Source organism: Ambystoma mexicanum, chromosome 1q (assembly GCF_040938575.1).
Source record: "Ambystoma mexicanum isolate Mex_15411 chromosome 1q, UKY_AmexF1_1, whole genome shotgun sequence".
NCBI classification, from domain to species: Eukaryota; Metazoa; Chordata; class Amphibia; order Caudata; family Ambystomatidae; genus Ambystoma; species Ambystoma mexicanum.
This window is the reverse complement of record NC_090922.1, coordinates 1290800790-1290814270: the sequence shown is the minus strand read 5'-3', so window position 1 is coordinate 1290814270 and position 13481 is coordinate 1290800790. Positions and strand designations below refer to the sequence as shown.

Genomic DNA, 13481 nt, shown 5'->3' with positions numbered 1-13481 from the left:
GGTGAATTACGAACCGTTGAAATTGAGGTGCATATGGTTTTTCCCAAACCTTTTGCCACATGGTTAATACGATTCAGACAAACTGGCAGCATGAATATTTAGCAGTTATTTTGAAGCAGAAACAGAAAATATGTTCAAGGACAAAATTATAAAACTTAGCACAGGCAAAGGCAACAAGGCTTGCTTTGTAAACGTAAAGTAGAACCCTTTTCAGTGCATATGGGGGGGCTTTCAAAATAGAACCCCAAACATTTACAAAGCTAGAATATTGTCTTTGCCAAGGTAGACTGTATAATTGAATCATGTTTTCTTGTGGATAAAGGGGAGGTTCCTACCTCCAGGTTATACAGTACTCTGAAGGTTGACATTCCTGGAGCTGATGATCGGAAGAGACTTTCTAAGATGGAGCTGGCACTTGGCTGGTGCTGATGTTTCGAAGACAGAGATGGTGACTTTGACGACTGAGATCCTTGCGATTCAGACAGAAGTGTCTTCTGATTGAAATAAGCAAAAGCATTTTCGATTAAGTTTAAATCTCTATTATGTTAAAATATACATAGAAGTGAAACAAAAGTGTGACAAATATTGGGTGTAGTTTTGCAACACAGGTGAAATTAAATAGAACACACAAAGTGGTCTAAGAAGTTACAAAGACTGAAAAGATGTGTAAAAACCAGGCAGTTACAAGAAAAGACCTGAAGGAAACACATTAAGCATTCATTAGAATAGATAGGTGAAGAAAGACTGTGTGCCAGTTTATGAGGAGGTTTATCAGTTGATTGATCCACATTCCTTACACATCCTTTGAATAAACATATTCCAACGTAAATTCCAATAAACCTATTGCGAAGTAAACAATGTATCACATATTTGTTTAAATGAGCCTAAAACAAGCAGAATCCATGGCTAATCACAACTTGCCAAATGCCAACAAAATAAAAGCTTAAAGTCCCAATTGCCATATTAACTGCACATCATGGATCATCGCAGAATCTTCAAGAACATGACAATCTTGTGTCTTTCCCTACAGTGGGAAAGGAAAATAGGCCACGTCCAAACAGGCAGCCCTATTGGGACTACAAGTCACTATGACAAACGTTTGACCTTGCAGAACTCACTGCTGCAGCCGAACCAGTTTCTACCCAAGAAAAACATTTTGGTACTACTACTACACAATTAAAGTGCATAGATGAGTCTGATAGAAGCCAGAAAAAATGTGGAGCGCTGATATGAACAATTTCAAAGAACAACAAACTACTTAACTTTGATAATATTCTTTTGGATGGCTTCTCCTCTTGAAGAGTGCCGTCTTGGATCAGAAAACTGCACCCTGCTGTTCTTGACAAGTCGTGGACTCCTATTCCCATGAGCCCTAACTATAAACGATGCCATCTAGGGCTAATTGGAGTTGTGTTCCAACACATCTGGAGAGCCAAACGTTGCAGATGCCAGTCTCGGATGGTCTGCTGTCTTTTGGAAACTCTTACCCCAGCAGGGAGTGCAGTGCGTCTGGATACCACCTGTTGTTGGAGCCATCAACTGCATGGCCCCAGAAAGCACTCCTACATATGAAGCACACAGTGATCCATGACGCCTAACATTTAATCTCCCTATCCACCCCAGTGCTCAACAGCGGAGGGAACGTAGAACAGGATGAATGAAGTCAACAAGTGAGGCAAGATTAGAGAGCAAATGAGAAATTTGCAGGAGAAGAATCCATCAGAAAGTAAATTGCAGAAGATACTGCCAAGGCAGTACAGAAATTTGGTGGAGAGCGAGAACTAGCAGTTAAACCAGGAAGCTATGTTACAGAGCTCAGCTAAAACAGAATTATTGGCCTGATAGTCCAAGCAGTAATAATGCTTTGAAGATGTGTGAAGGCCCTGGTTGGTACCAGACAGAAACAGAGCCGGTACACATCTCGGTTAGGCCAATGTAGCCACCAGACCCATCATGGAATGGGCCCTTATCATTTTGGGAACCCCATTTCCAGCCAGCTTGAAGAATTCGAAAATACACAAAAAGATCTCTACACTGTTTCCTATAATAATAATAATTGGCATTTATATAGCGCTTCGAACCCTCAGGCATCCGAGCGCTGCTCATTATGGTGGTTGGTGCTCATGACACAAAAAGCTGATATTTTCTCAACTTGCATGTTTGACAGAAATCGAAACTTAAGGTCCTCTTATGGTCTTGTTATGGAGAATTCTCATAAATGGCTGATTTCCCTTACCTAATGAGTCCCTCAGCAGCTTTGCTGGATTTCTAGGGTTTATTTTTTCAACTGGTAAGAGTGTGAGCCTTTTTCCCACTCTTACATGTGTTTTGCTGTGTGTGTTTTTACCATTTGTGTGATCTTGGGCTCTGGAGCCTCACCTACTCCATGAGCATCATTTGTATGTGTGTTACACAGCAACCTTCAGTGCAGTGACACAGGGTTGTCTTTTAGACTTCCCACTGACTCCATTTTTCTGGGACTGACTACTGTCTCTGAGAAACATGTAAAGTTGCCATTAACTTTATGTAGTCTCTTTAAACCACCGACCCAGTAAACCCCATTTTACATTGGAAAGGGGTAATTCTTATCCCTTTGTATCTGTTTCTCTTGGAGCACTGTTTTGCTCCCTTTTCATCAAGACTTGGCTGGTGGCAGTGGTAACTACCCTATTTTTCATACCGCGGTTATCATATAACCATGGTATTGTTTTAGGCTATTATATCAGCCTCGAACATAAACCCGCTTGACCAAATATATTTTATTTCGGCTCGTTTGGGTTTAAACGCCGTTTCTTTTTGTTAACATCCTTCTTGGGTCTTTCTTTGCGTGGCAAACCAGGTCTACCCCCTTTGTTTGCTGACCTTTGGCAGGATTCTGACCAGAAGCCCTCCTTTGGCGTCTGGGTTTCTAGGTGGGCTGAATGTGAGAGAGGGGTGTAGTCACCCACTGCACAGGGTCTCCATGGAAACCAGAGTCGCACTTTGTATTGATTGGCTAAGGTGGTTGTCTGGGCTGGACAACCCCCCTGCTGAGTGATTGACAGCCAGGCTGTGTGAATGGGGGATTTTGGCATAAAAGGCAGGGCTCTTGGGCTAGAAGTCAGAGTCGCCACTGGAACTGCAAGGAACCCAAGAGAAGCGGAGACTAGGACGGCTGCTGCAACCACGAGTACCGGTGAAGCCCTGCTGCAGTCCTGAGCTATCTACCCTTCAAAGACAAGAGAATATCCAGTCCGGAGTCTTCTTCCCTTGAGCCTGGTGGGATCAACCAGCTCGTCTTTTCTTCAGTCAAAGAATCCTCTTCTGGGTCGATATCACTGCTGTGCTGTAGTGGTCCGGATAGCCATCAGAAGAGCCCTCTCCTGATTTAAAGGAGCGCACCTTTTATTCATCATTGTCTTTTTTTGCTGCTGCTGGCCTCATCCCTAGGTAGTGCAGATCGCTCCAGACGTCGTCCTCTTGTCCACACGACTGAAGCCGCAGGAACCATGAGTCTGCAGGAACTACCAGGAACAAACATCGTGGCACCAGCTTTTCTCCAACGGAATAAGGTACTGTGCACACTTGGTCATTCTCTCCGTCTGACCAGCCAGAATCGGGGTGAACCCTTTTCTTCCACGAAGATTTGTTCTTTCTTCCCTCCTTCTTATAACTTTTCCTTCCATTTGACAATCTTTACGAACTCTCGGCATCTCGAATCTCGAACTGTTCAATGTGTGATCCTCGGCAACTGAACATCTGCTCCATTGACACTGGCGCAGGCCTATTGACTTTAATCTGTATCTTTGAACAAGTCCTCGAGTCTCCTTGCCTTGAAAAAGTATTGCCTTTGACTTTTATCACTTTCCCTCGTTGAAAATTCTAAAGTACAAAGTGTGTTTTAACTTCGTGAGCATTTCTATCCGCCGGTACAAGTTAGTATTGCAACGCTGGTCTGTCAAATCCTAATGTACTTAACTTGAATTTATTGACATAAGTGGAATTGGTTGGTGTAGTGTATTTTATTTGTGGTTTCGAATTTATAGAAGTGAAGTGTTGTATAACAGATGGCTTAAAAATAAATGTACTTATATTTTTTACCTGAAACCTTGAGTAAGTGTTTGCTTGAGTCACAGTAATTGTGGTCTTTTGTGTAATCTCTACTACTGCTCATTTACTCTTGAGATAAGTCTGGCTGCTCTGCTTCTGCTACCACTTTAACAGTGTAGTACAGGCTTGTACAAAAGGTGAACTTGTATTACCACTTGTAGTATAATTGTGTGTAGTGGTCCCTAAGGGCACTGCACAGGATTCTCCCCAACACTGTGTGATTGACAGCGAGGCTGTGTGAATGGGGGAAAACTGCATAAAAAGCAGGTCTCTGGGACTGGAAAGGCAAAGTCGCCATTGGAACGAAAGAACCAACGAAGAGCTGATGGAAGAGGACCCCTACAACGACTAAACCGCCCGGTGAAGCCCTGCTGCAGGTCAGAATCTTCAGAATCCGACAACAGAGGAGCCCCTCCAGGAAACTTCTTCCCTTGAGCTGGTGGGACCAACCAGTTCACCCAAACTTCAAGCCAGGATCCCTCCTCTGGTCGAATTCACTGTACAGAGCTACAGTGGGCCAGATAGCCAGGAAGGTCGGACCCTGCTTGGGTTTTAAGGAGCGCATCTTTTATTTGTTGCTTAGCTCTGCTGCTGGTTTCTTCCCTGGGTAGTGCAGGACCCTCCAGTCTTCCTACTTCTCGTCAGTCTGACAGTCGATTCAGGAACCGCAAGTCTGCAGAACTACCAGGAACGTCCGCCTCAGCTACAGCTTCCTTTCCGTTTTAAGGTACTGTGCAAATCCGATTGTTTCGTTCAGCCGCGGTGAAAGTGGTTGAAATCTTTCTCCAAACCGAGGGCTTGTCCTTCTCTTCTCTTTGAACTAACTTTTCTGCCAACCAACCTCGTTCGGAATCCGTGTCACAAATTTTACCGCAAACTACCCTGAACTGTGTGATCTTGAGCAAAAGACTTTTGACCCATTGACTTTGGCCCTAAGCCTTTTCTACCTGATTCTTTCACTGTAGTTTCTCTTGCTCAATTGCCCTGAGTACTTACCTGTTGGTGTGGTTCTATTTTTATTAACTTTGTTTTTCCCTCCCTTTTAAATTGCTGGAGTGCCATTTTGCTCCCACTTCATTTTGGGAGCTTAACTTGTCTGGAACTTATTGGGAGTGGTGTGGTGCATTAAGAGTGTGATTTTTAAAGTGCTTATAATAGTGTAATGTTATACAACTGAAATAAATGTATATTCTTTTACTTGAAAACCTTGAGTCAGTCTTTGGCTGAATCATAGTAATTGCTGTCATTTGTGTAACTGTTTGATACTGCTCACTTACTCTTGAGAGAAGTCTGGATGCTTTGCCATCGCTACCACAAACTGTGTAGTACAGGCTTGTACTGTCACTTATAGTCTTAATTGTGTGTGGTGTTCCCAAAGGGTACTTCATATTATTCTGTATAACAAGTCTAAACAGGGACAGTTCTCCTTTGCATTGGGAGTGTGAGGAAGAGGCAAAAAAACAAAATTGACTCTTCCGCGACAAGTGAAATTATGAGATAAATTTTGGGGGAAATTATGGTCTAAGGTCATAAGAACAAGTTACTCTGTTACCTGGTAATGTTCTTTCGATGGGATGGTCTGACGACGTATTCCATGTCTATGACAGTAATTACCACAGCTGTGCTGCTCTGGAAAATCTTTCGGCATCTGCGTCCTGCGTCGATGACGTCGATAAGCCGCCCTCGAGGACCTCCACCGACAGCCGACGTCACTGGATGTTATTAAGTAGGACGCACGACGCCCGTAGCCTCGGTTGTAGTTTTTTCCCAGAACGTGTAGCACCAGTCTTCTGCCAGTCTGACCACACAAAGCCTTGCGGAAACGTAAGCTGTAATCGCATAAGAAATTCTGTAGCGCGGAAGGCAGGGAGGGAGCGATATGGAATACGTCGTCGGACCATCCCATCGAAAGAACCTTAACAGGTAAGAGAGTAACTTGTTCATCGAGGGGATTGGGTCCTCCGACGTACTCCATATCTATGACAGACTCCCAAAGCAGTACCAATGCAAGGAGGTGGGAAAAGAATTTAGAATACAGAAAGTTAGAATGCCCAATCAAATTGCAGAGCAAAGGACCGCCTTGCCAAAGGCCAGATCCTGCCCACGGATGGAATCGAGGGAGTAGTGACGTACAAAAGTATGGACCAAAGCCCAGGTGGCTGCATCACAGATGTTACGAATAGGAACACCCCTCTGTAGGGCAGTAGAGGCAGCCATACCCCTGGTAGAGTGGGCCCGCAAGCCGACCGGTGGGTCCTTACCCGTCAAGCGGTAACACTCAGAAATAGCCAGAATAATCCAGCGAGACAAAGTCTGCTTAGTCACAGCTTGTCCCAAACGCTTTCCAGCGTAACCAATGAAGAGTTGATCATCCACTCTGACCCGGGACATGCGTGAAATATAAAAGCTTAAAGCTCTCCTAGAATCGAGCCTATGGAGCCTCTCCTCTTCCTTACCAGGATGTGGAGGAAGATGAAATGCCGGAAGATCAACCTTCTGGCCTAAATTAAATTCCGACACCACCTTCGGAAGAAAGGAAGGGCGAACTCTAAGGACAACCCTGTCCTTATGAAATACAGTGAAGGGTGGCTTAACTGAAAGTGCCTGTAACTCAGTGACCGCAACCAAAAATACAGTTTTAAGAGTTAACGGTCTCAAAGGCTCAAACGGAGCACCCATCAGAAACTTGAGGACAAGGTTCAAATCCCAACCGGGCACCTGGAAAGGTGACGGAGGGAACACATTAGTGAGCCCTTTTAGAAACTGAGAAATTAAAGGAATTTTAAAATAAGAACACTCTTCAGACGAGCACTTAAATATGGACAGCGCCGCCAGGTAACCTTAACCGTACCCTGTGCGCTAAAGAAAGCAAAAAAGACAGAACCACAGGAATGTCACATGCAAAAGGATCCACATTCTTAACCCTGCCCCAGTCGCAAAACTTCACCAACGGCAACGGTACAGGGACTTAGTTGCGGGCCTTCTGGCCGAAAGCAACACCTCCATCCCGTCTTCAGGGAGGTCCCAATCCTCATACCTCAACCTTTCAGAAGCCAAGCATGAAGGTTGAGGAATCTGACCTCTGGATGGAGAATCTGGCCCTCCTCCCGTGAGAGCAGATCGTCTCGGTAGGGAAGACGATGTGGAAGGCAGATGGACAAGTCGAGAAGGTCCGGGTACCACGTCCTCCGGGCCCACCCCGGAGTAATGAGGATCATCTGGTAACCGAACCTTTGTAACCTCCGGGGCACTTGCGGTATGACGGAGGAAACGCGTACAGCAGTGGGAAGGACCACTCCACCACGAACACATCTCCTAAGGCTCCTTTTGGAGGAAATTCCCACAAGCAGAACCTTTCACACTTCCGGTTGACACTGGACACGAAGAGATCCACTTGAGGGGTCCCCCAAAGTGCACAGATCTCCAGGAGAATCACCTGAGCCAACTCCCACTCGTGAGAGATCGCGAACTGCCTGCTCAGAGCGTCCGCCATCTTGTTTTCATCTCCGGCCAGATGAACTGCCGAGATCGAAACTTCCTGCTGGATTGCCCAGAACCTGAGCTGCATCGCCTCCCTGCACAGAGGAAGTGACCATGCCCCCCCCTTTTTGTTGAGGTAGTGCATGGCCACTGTGTTGTCCGTCAGGATCAGGACATTCTTTCCTCGCACAGTCGGCAGAAAAGCCTGACGGCCCTCAGCTCCAACAGATTGATATGGAGTATGGACTCCGACGGAGACGAACGACCGCGGACTGTCAACTCGTTGGCATGAGCTCCCCATCCCGTGAGGGATGCGTCCGTCACGATCGTCACCTCCGGCCAGGGTAGCCAAAAAGGAGCCCCCTTCATCAAATTGCCTTCGACAGCCCACCACAGAAAGTCCTGGGCGACCGAGGACAGCACCTGAACAGGGTCTGACTTCCTGCCGGAGGACTGAGACCACTGGAGCTTGAGAGCCCATTGCAAAGATCTCATCCGCAACCTGGCCTCTGGCACCAGAAGAATGCAGGATGCCGTGAGGCCAAGCAATCTCAAGAACTCGAACGCTGGGAGACTCTGGGCAAGCTGAAACTTGTGCACCATCTGCAGAATGTGATGAGCCTTCACCTTGGGAGGAAAACACTGCCCCAGGGACGTGTCGAGCACTGCTCTGATGTACTGGAGCCTCTGAGTTGGTGTCAAATGGGACTTCAAGTTGAGGGAGAAGCCCAGCTTGTGGAGGGAGTGGCAGGTGATGGACAGATGATCCAGGACTTGCTCGGGAGAGCGCGCCCTGATCAACCAATCGTCCAGGTAGGGGTAGACGTGAATCCCCCCTTTTCTGAGATGCACTGCCACCACTACCATGAGCTTGGTGAAGACCCTCGGGGCGGAGGTCAATCCGAAAGGCAGGACCCGAATCTGAAAGTGCGAGTCGCCAACCGCTAACCTCAGGTACTTCTTTGGATGGATCGGCACATGAAAATAAGCATCCTTGAGGTCGAGAGACACCAACCAGTCTTGAAGTTGAAGGGCCTGGAGGACTTGAGAGAGAGTAACCATCTTGAACTTGTCCTTCCTGAGGAGTTTGTGCTGCGCTATTCTTCAGTCCATGGGAGTGGCCAGATCAACTCACGTTAAAGGGGTTTTGCACCACGGAGAATGGAGAAAGCAGCGACATAGCCTTTAAAGCATGCTGGGACCGGACGTGGAAAGAGCCACTGCAGAAGCTTGTAAGAGGGTGCTAGTCCAAGGCTGTGATGCGAAAAGATGTGAAATGGAAAAAATATCAATCACCCTCCCTAAAAGGCAGGAGAAGAGGAAGGAGCCGTAGAAGGTTACTGCGCCACTATTCTCAAAAACATGGCTGTGGCTATCAATGCCCAAATCTTCAGGAGAGACATGGCTGCTTTGGTACCGAAGAGGTTGACTACTCACATGGCATGTTAAGCCACAAAAGTTGCCCAACCACTGAGCCAGTGCCCATTGATGTAGCGATATAATCAGCTTCATACAAGTAAACTTGTAGAGTGTCAGGCTGCTTCTTTGCCATCCTTGACTATGACACACAAACCCTCCAATTTCTCTTTCCGGTAAATTGTTGGCTGCGTCCAAGAACCACAGACCATAAAATGAAGAAATATTTGGCTAGGTTGTATGTTGCATTGACTGTACAAAGAGCATGCCCTTTGCGAAGCAAAGATTTTACATCCTACTGAGTCCCACTTCTTGATCTCCCTATCTGGAGAAGAGAGTGTAAAGTAGTAAAGGGATACAGAAATGAGAGAAATTCTGGCGCTTTCACAGAACAGGTGAGTTGAAAGAAGTGACAAGTAAGATGGAGTCGTTCTGTATTTTTACACAAGATCTTTAGACACAGAGTGTGGAATGAAGTTTTCTGAAATTGCCTTTCCTGGATTGTGTATAGCAGAGTTGTTGGGCAGATGTGTTGTTAGAATTTTCAGCTCATACCACTTTCCTCCAAAAGAGTTGTATCGTACACCCTTACTTTTTGCTTTGTTTTGACTGCTGACCTGACATTTGGAGGCACGATAAACCTTCTATTTTACTTCACTTGTTTAGTGTCTATTTTTATGGGGTAACCTAAGGTACTGTGGGGTGAAAGGCATTGCTCATCTTGAACCAAGAAGTCACTCAAAAGTGTTGGAGTGCGTAAAGGTGTCCAGGGTGTCAGCTCTTCGCTCTGACGCAAGCTACCGGCTTGTATTCCTTTAATGAGTGTTTTTGCATGGTCTCCATCGTTGTGCTAACTCTTCAAGTATCCTTTCCTAGAGACTAAAATTATCCTAAAAGAACTTTTGCTGTTCTGCTGCTTAAGACTTTCGATCCACTCCGAATTGACTTTTGCATATAGTTAGGGATTGGACTTTAAAAGCATTAGTTTGGCAAGAAAATGTCTCTAGGACGTTAAGCTCTGGCACTGTATGACTAACTGTTTTCCTTCCTAAAAGACTTTATTTAATGTGGTTTTGCTAACTAAATACAATTACTGCATATCTTTGTCTTAACGCAAGTGCACGATCGTACCGATAATACGGTAGAACTGTCATTAGTGTCAAACTAACAATTGTACTGCGAGCAACTACCACCGAAGCAGTGGCCTTTGAAAAGTATTCATAAGTAGTCTTAAGTGTGTTGGTTAATTGAACTAAGTATATTTCTCACTTCCTTGTGTAAATATAATAAATGATATTTTAATATAACTTTATTGGTGCAAGTGTTTCTTTGGACTACTGCCCTAACTCGGGTCAGTGTACTTATCTACAGCTCATATCGTTCTACTATGATAAGCCTGACTGCTCTGGCGAGTAAGGGTTCAAAACAGGTCAGGGGTGAGTGGGTTTGGGGCGGTTAATAAAGATGGGGATACAAAGGGCTTGGGGTGGGATCCCCACATTTAAAACTAGAAAGAAAAAAAACGGTATCATATGGAACCAATGCCAGTTCCTACTGGTTCTACAAGCACCAACAGAAAGGCATAACCTCTGTCGTACTCTCTCTTTCCTCACAAACCTACCCAACCCACTTTCTTACAGAACCAAGAGAGTGCCTGGAGAACATACCAATAGTAATGGTGCGCGGTACAAGTCAATTTACATAACACATCTATGTTATTTGCATCCCAGTGAGGCTGATCTTCGGAAAATTCCGCCACCTGGGGGTGTAGCGCAGCTCTGTGTCGGCTCCTGATGCCGCCATGCACCCCATACCAGACATGTCGTCGGGGCCCATATATATTGAGGCCACGCACCCAGTGACCTTAGTTCAAAGATTTACTAGCTATCCGACAAGTGGAGCAGGTTGTGAGGGCGATGAGCAATCAGTGGGAGGAACATCCATCAGAAAGAAAATTACTGAGAGGTAAGCTATCTCTTCATCTAATGGATTTCTTCTCTATGTTCACTCCCATAGCAGTGCTGTGATCTGACAGAGGGAGGAGAGCAAGAGGAGACCACCTTAACCAGGAAAGTCTGGAGGACTTCCCTGCCAAAGCAGGTGTCCTGCCCCAAAAGTGAATACAAGCAGTAATGTTTGGCAAAAGCGTGCCGAGAAGCCTACATAGCCACTCTGCAAATGTCCAACACAGGGGCCCACTTCCTCTCAGAAGTGAAGGGAACAAGGAAAATCACCTTAAGGGTGAGTAATCCAACAAGAATGTTGGGGCCCAAACGCAGTGCTCATAAGGAATGTCAACACTAAATTAAATTCCATGCCGGAACCAACTGGTGTGCTGGAAACTGATTGCACAATCCCGCCCAAAAATCACAGAACAGCGGGAATTGCAAAGAAACAGCCTTGCTCAAGGGTCCTTTTAAAGACATATAGTGGGCAGGTACTCTCCTTCACAGTGCAGATCTGATGGCCCATCTGGGTCAAAGATAGTAAAGATTCCAACACTGAAGAAATGGGACAGAATAAAGGGTCCAGGTCCAAGAGTGACCAACCAAAACTAAATCGCATGTCTGAAACTGACCTCTGCACCCACAACCCCATAGCCTTCCTCAACCGGGCCAAGCACAAAATAATGTGTTTCCAACGGAATCAAGAACCTATGAAGTGGTCACTGGAGAAATCGGAGTAAGGGGGTAAGTTAACACTCCTGTTCCATTCCCAGTCTCTTCCATAGGGTCACATGGGAGTAAAGTCCTGTCTCTAACTCTTTTCTGACTAGTCAAGGATCCACCTCCTGTGCCTTCCCAAACTAGTGCATTTGAGAGTTACATATCTGAACTTTGCTTATATTTTGGGACTTTGCTTCGCTACAACATGCATGGATCCAGTACAATAGTAAACTTACCTGAAAAATATACCTTTGGAGCTGATGAGGGGGTGTGGCCTGAGCTCATGCGGTGAGGTTGGGACTGCCTGGAGCTCCCACTGCGATCATGCATAGATCCTTACAGTGGCAGTTAAAACGGTTTACCTTCACATTTGTCACCACCTACCTGCAGGGGAGATTGGCACCCACGGAGAACATTGGTCCAGAAACCTGGGACCCGCGATTTCCCAGACTGCGGCCGCTGCGTTTCCGAGAAGCCTTTTAGGTCTCTGCCGCTTATAGCACAGCGTCGTTGTGCGTTTGCCTAAAGGTGGGTCATCCCTCACTGCTTTATCTCGAAGGGTTAACAAATCTAGCTGAGAGAGTGCCAGGATTGGACCACGGGCGTGTGGTGTGCCTTAACCTTATGCACCGTCAGATACACAGACTGCAGTGTGCCCTGCCGCCATTAGAAGGTAAGGGAGCAGCGCAAATGATACCGGCTGCACCTCCCGAACCGCAACCTTCCTGGGATACTCACCTGCATTCTTGTCGCTTGTGCCCGGAGTGGGGCTGCCACTTGCAACATGTGTGTTAGGGCTGAGCCACCCGATCCCCAAATGAGCCTGTTGCACACCAACCCCAAATCCTTTATCGAAGGAGCATGGGCCCTGCCTGGTGGGACCGAATGTGCAGGAGCTGATCCGCCTCAGGAGCTCTTGCGGAAACTGTTTGGCTGCCCTGATGTCTTGGACCTCTCTGGCCACACTCTTGCCACAACACGCGCTGCCCTTGTGCCTTCTTTGGGTGGCACTGGGACACGGCCTTACCTCCTGCAAGGGACACTCTGTAAATTGCTGGGAGCCACCACCTAGCCTGCTCAGGCCCTGGAGATCCTGGTGAAATAAGTTTACTTTACCCCTTGAGATTGCACGCACACAAGCATTTGGGTGTTGGGTTCCACTGTAACGCAGGAGACTAGTTTTGTGGTGGTGGCGACAGACTGTGAACCCCAGGCCTCAGTCTCCCTGGCTTACGGGGGGCATATCCATATCCTGCTCTGACGCTGCAACAAGGGGCCTAATTTGTCTTACATAGCCAAGGCCTACTTGCATAATCCTTCATTACCTGGAGATACTCAAGCCGTGCAGCGGGGCACTACACTTCCTAACCTGCCCCTGCCTCAGCGTTCCGAAATGTCATCCACCAAACATAAGGGCAAGTCAACCATTATGGATTCTTTTGCTGGGCAAAGTAAACATCGGGTTGCCAACCAGACAGAATATTGCGCAATCTGGGCCGCTGAGCCCTGTACAAATACCTGAAGAGGAGCAGGTTCTTGCCGCAAATGCCGCCATTAGGTCCCCACTTGAGACTAAAATAGACGAGGTCAAGGTAGACTTACAGCTCCTCCAACAGGACGTCAGGCAATTGGCAGAGAGGGTCACAACTGCCGAACTGGGGGTAAGTTAGACCACAGACACAACTAAAGACCTTGTGGCGCGAGTCAAAGAATTGGAAATGAGAAATACCACACTGGAATCCCACGCAGAGAACGCTGAAGGCAGATCCCGCAGGAACAATATACACTTGTTGGGCTTGCCGGAAGGGGGCACAAGGACCGGACCTGACC

At 46.7% G+C, this 13481-nt stretch overlaps 1 protein-coding gene across 2 annotated transcripts in view; it reads right to left on the bottom strand.

Moving 5' to 3' along the window:
- Positions 1 to 13481, bottom strand: part of USP24 (ubiquitin specific peptidase 24) — a 2799104-nt gene that overhangs the window by 2124934 nt on the left and 660689 nt on the right. Inside the window, exon 30 of one of the 2 annotated variants that reach the window (XM_069642114.1) lies at positions 336 to 494. In XM_069642114.1, the coding sequence (XP_069498215.1) occupies positions 336 to 494 (159 nt within the window). The remainder of the gene's footprint in view (positions 1 to 335; positions 495 to 13481) is intronic. The other variant, XM_069642115.1, reaches the window with a different exon arrangement.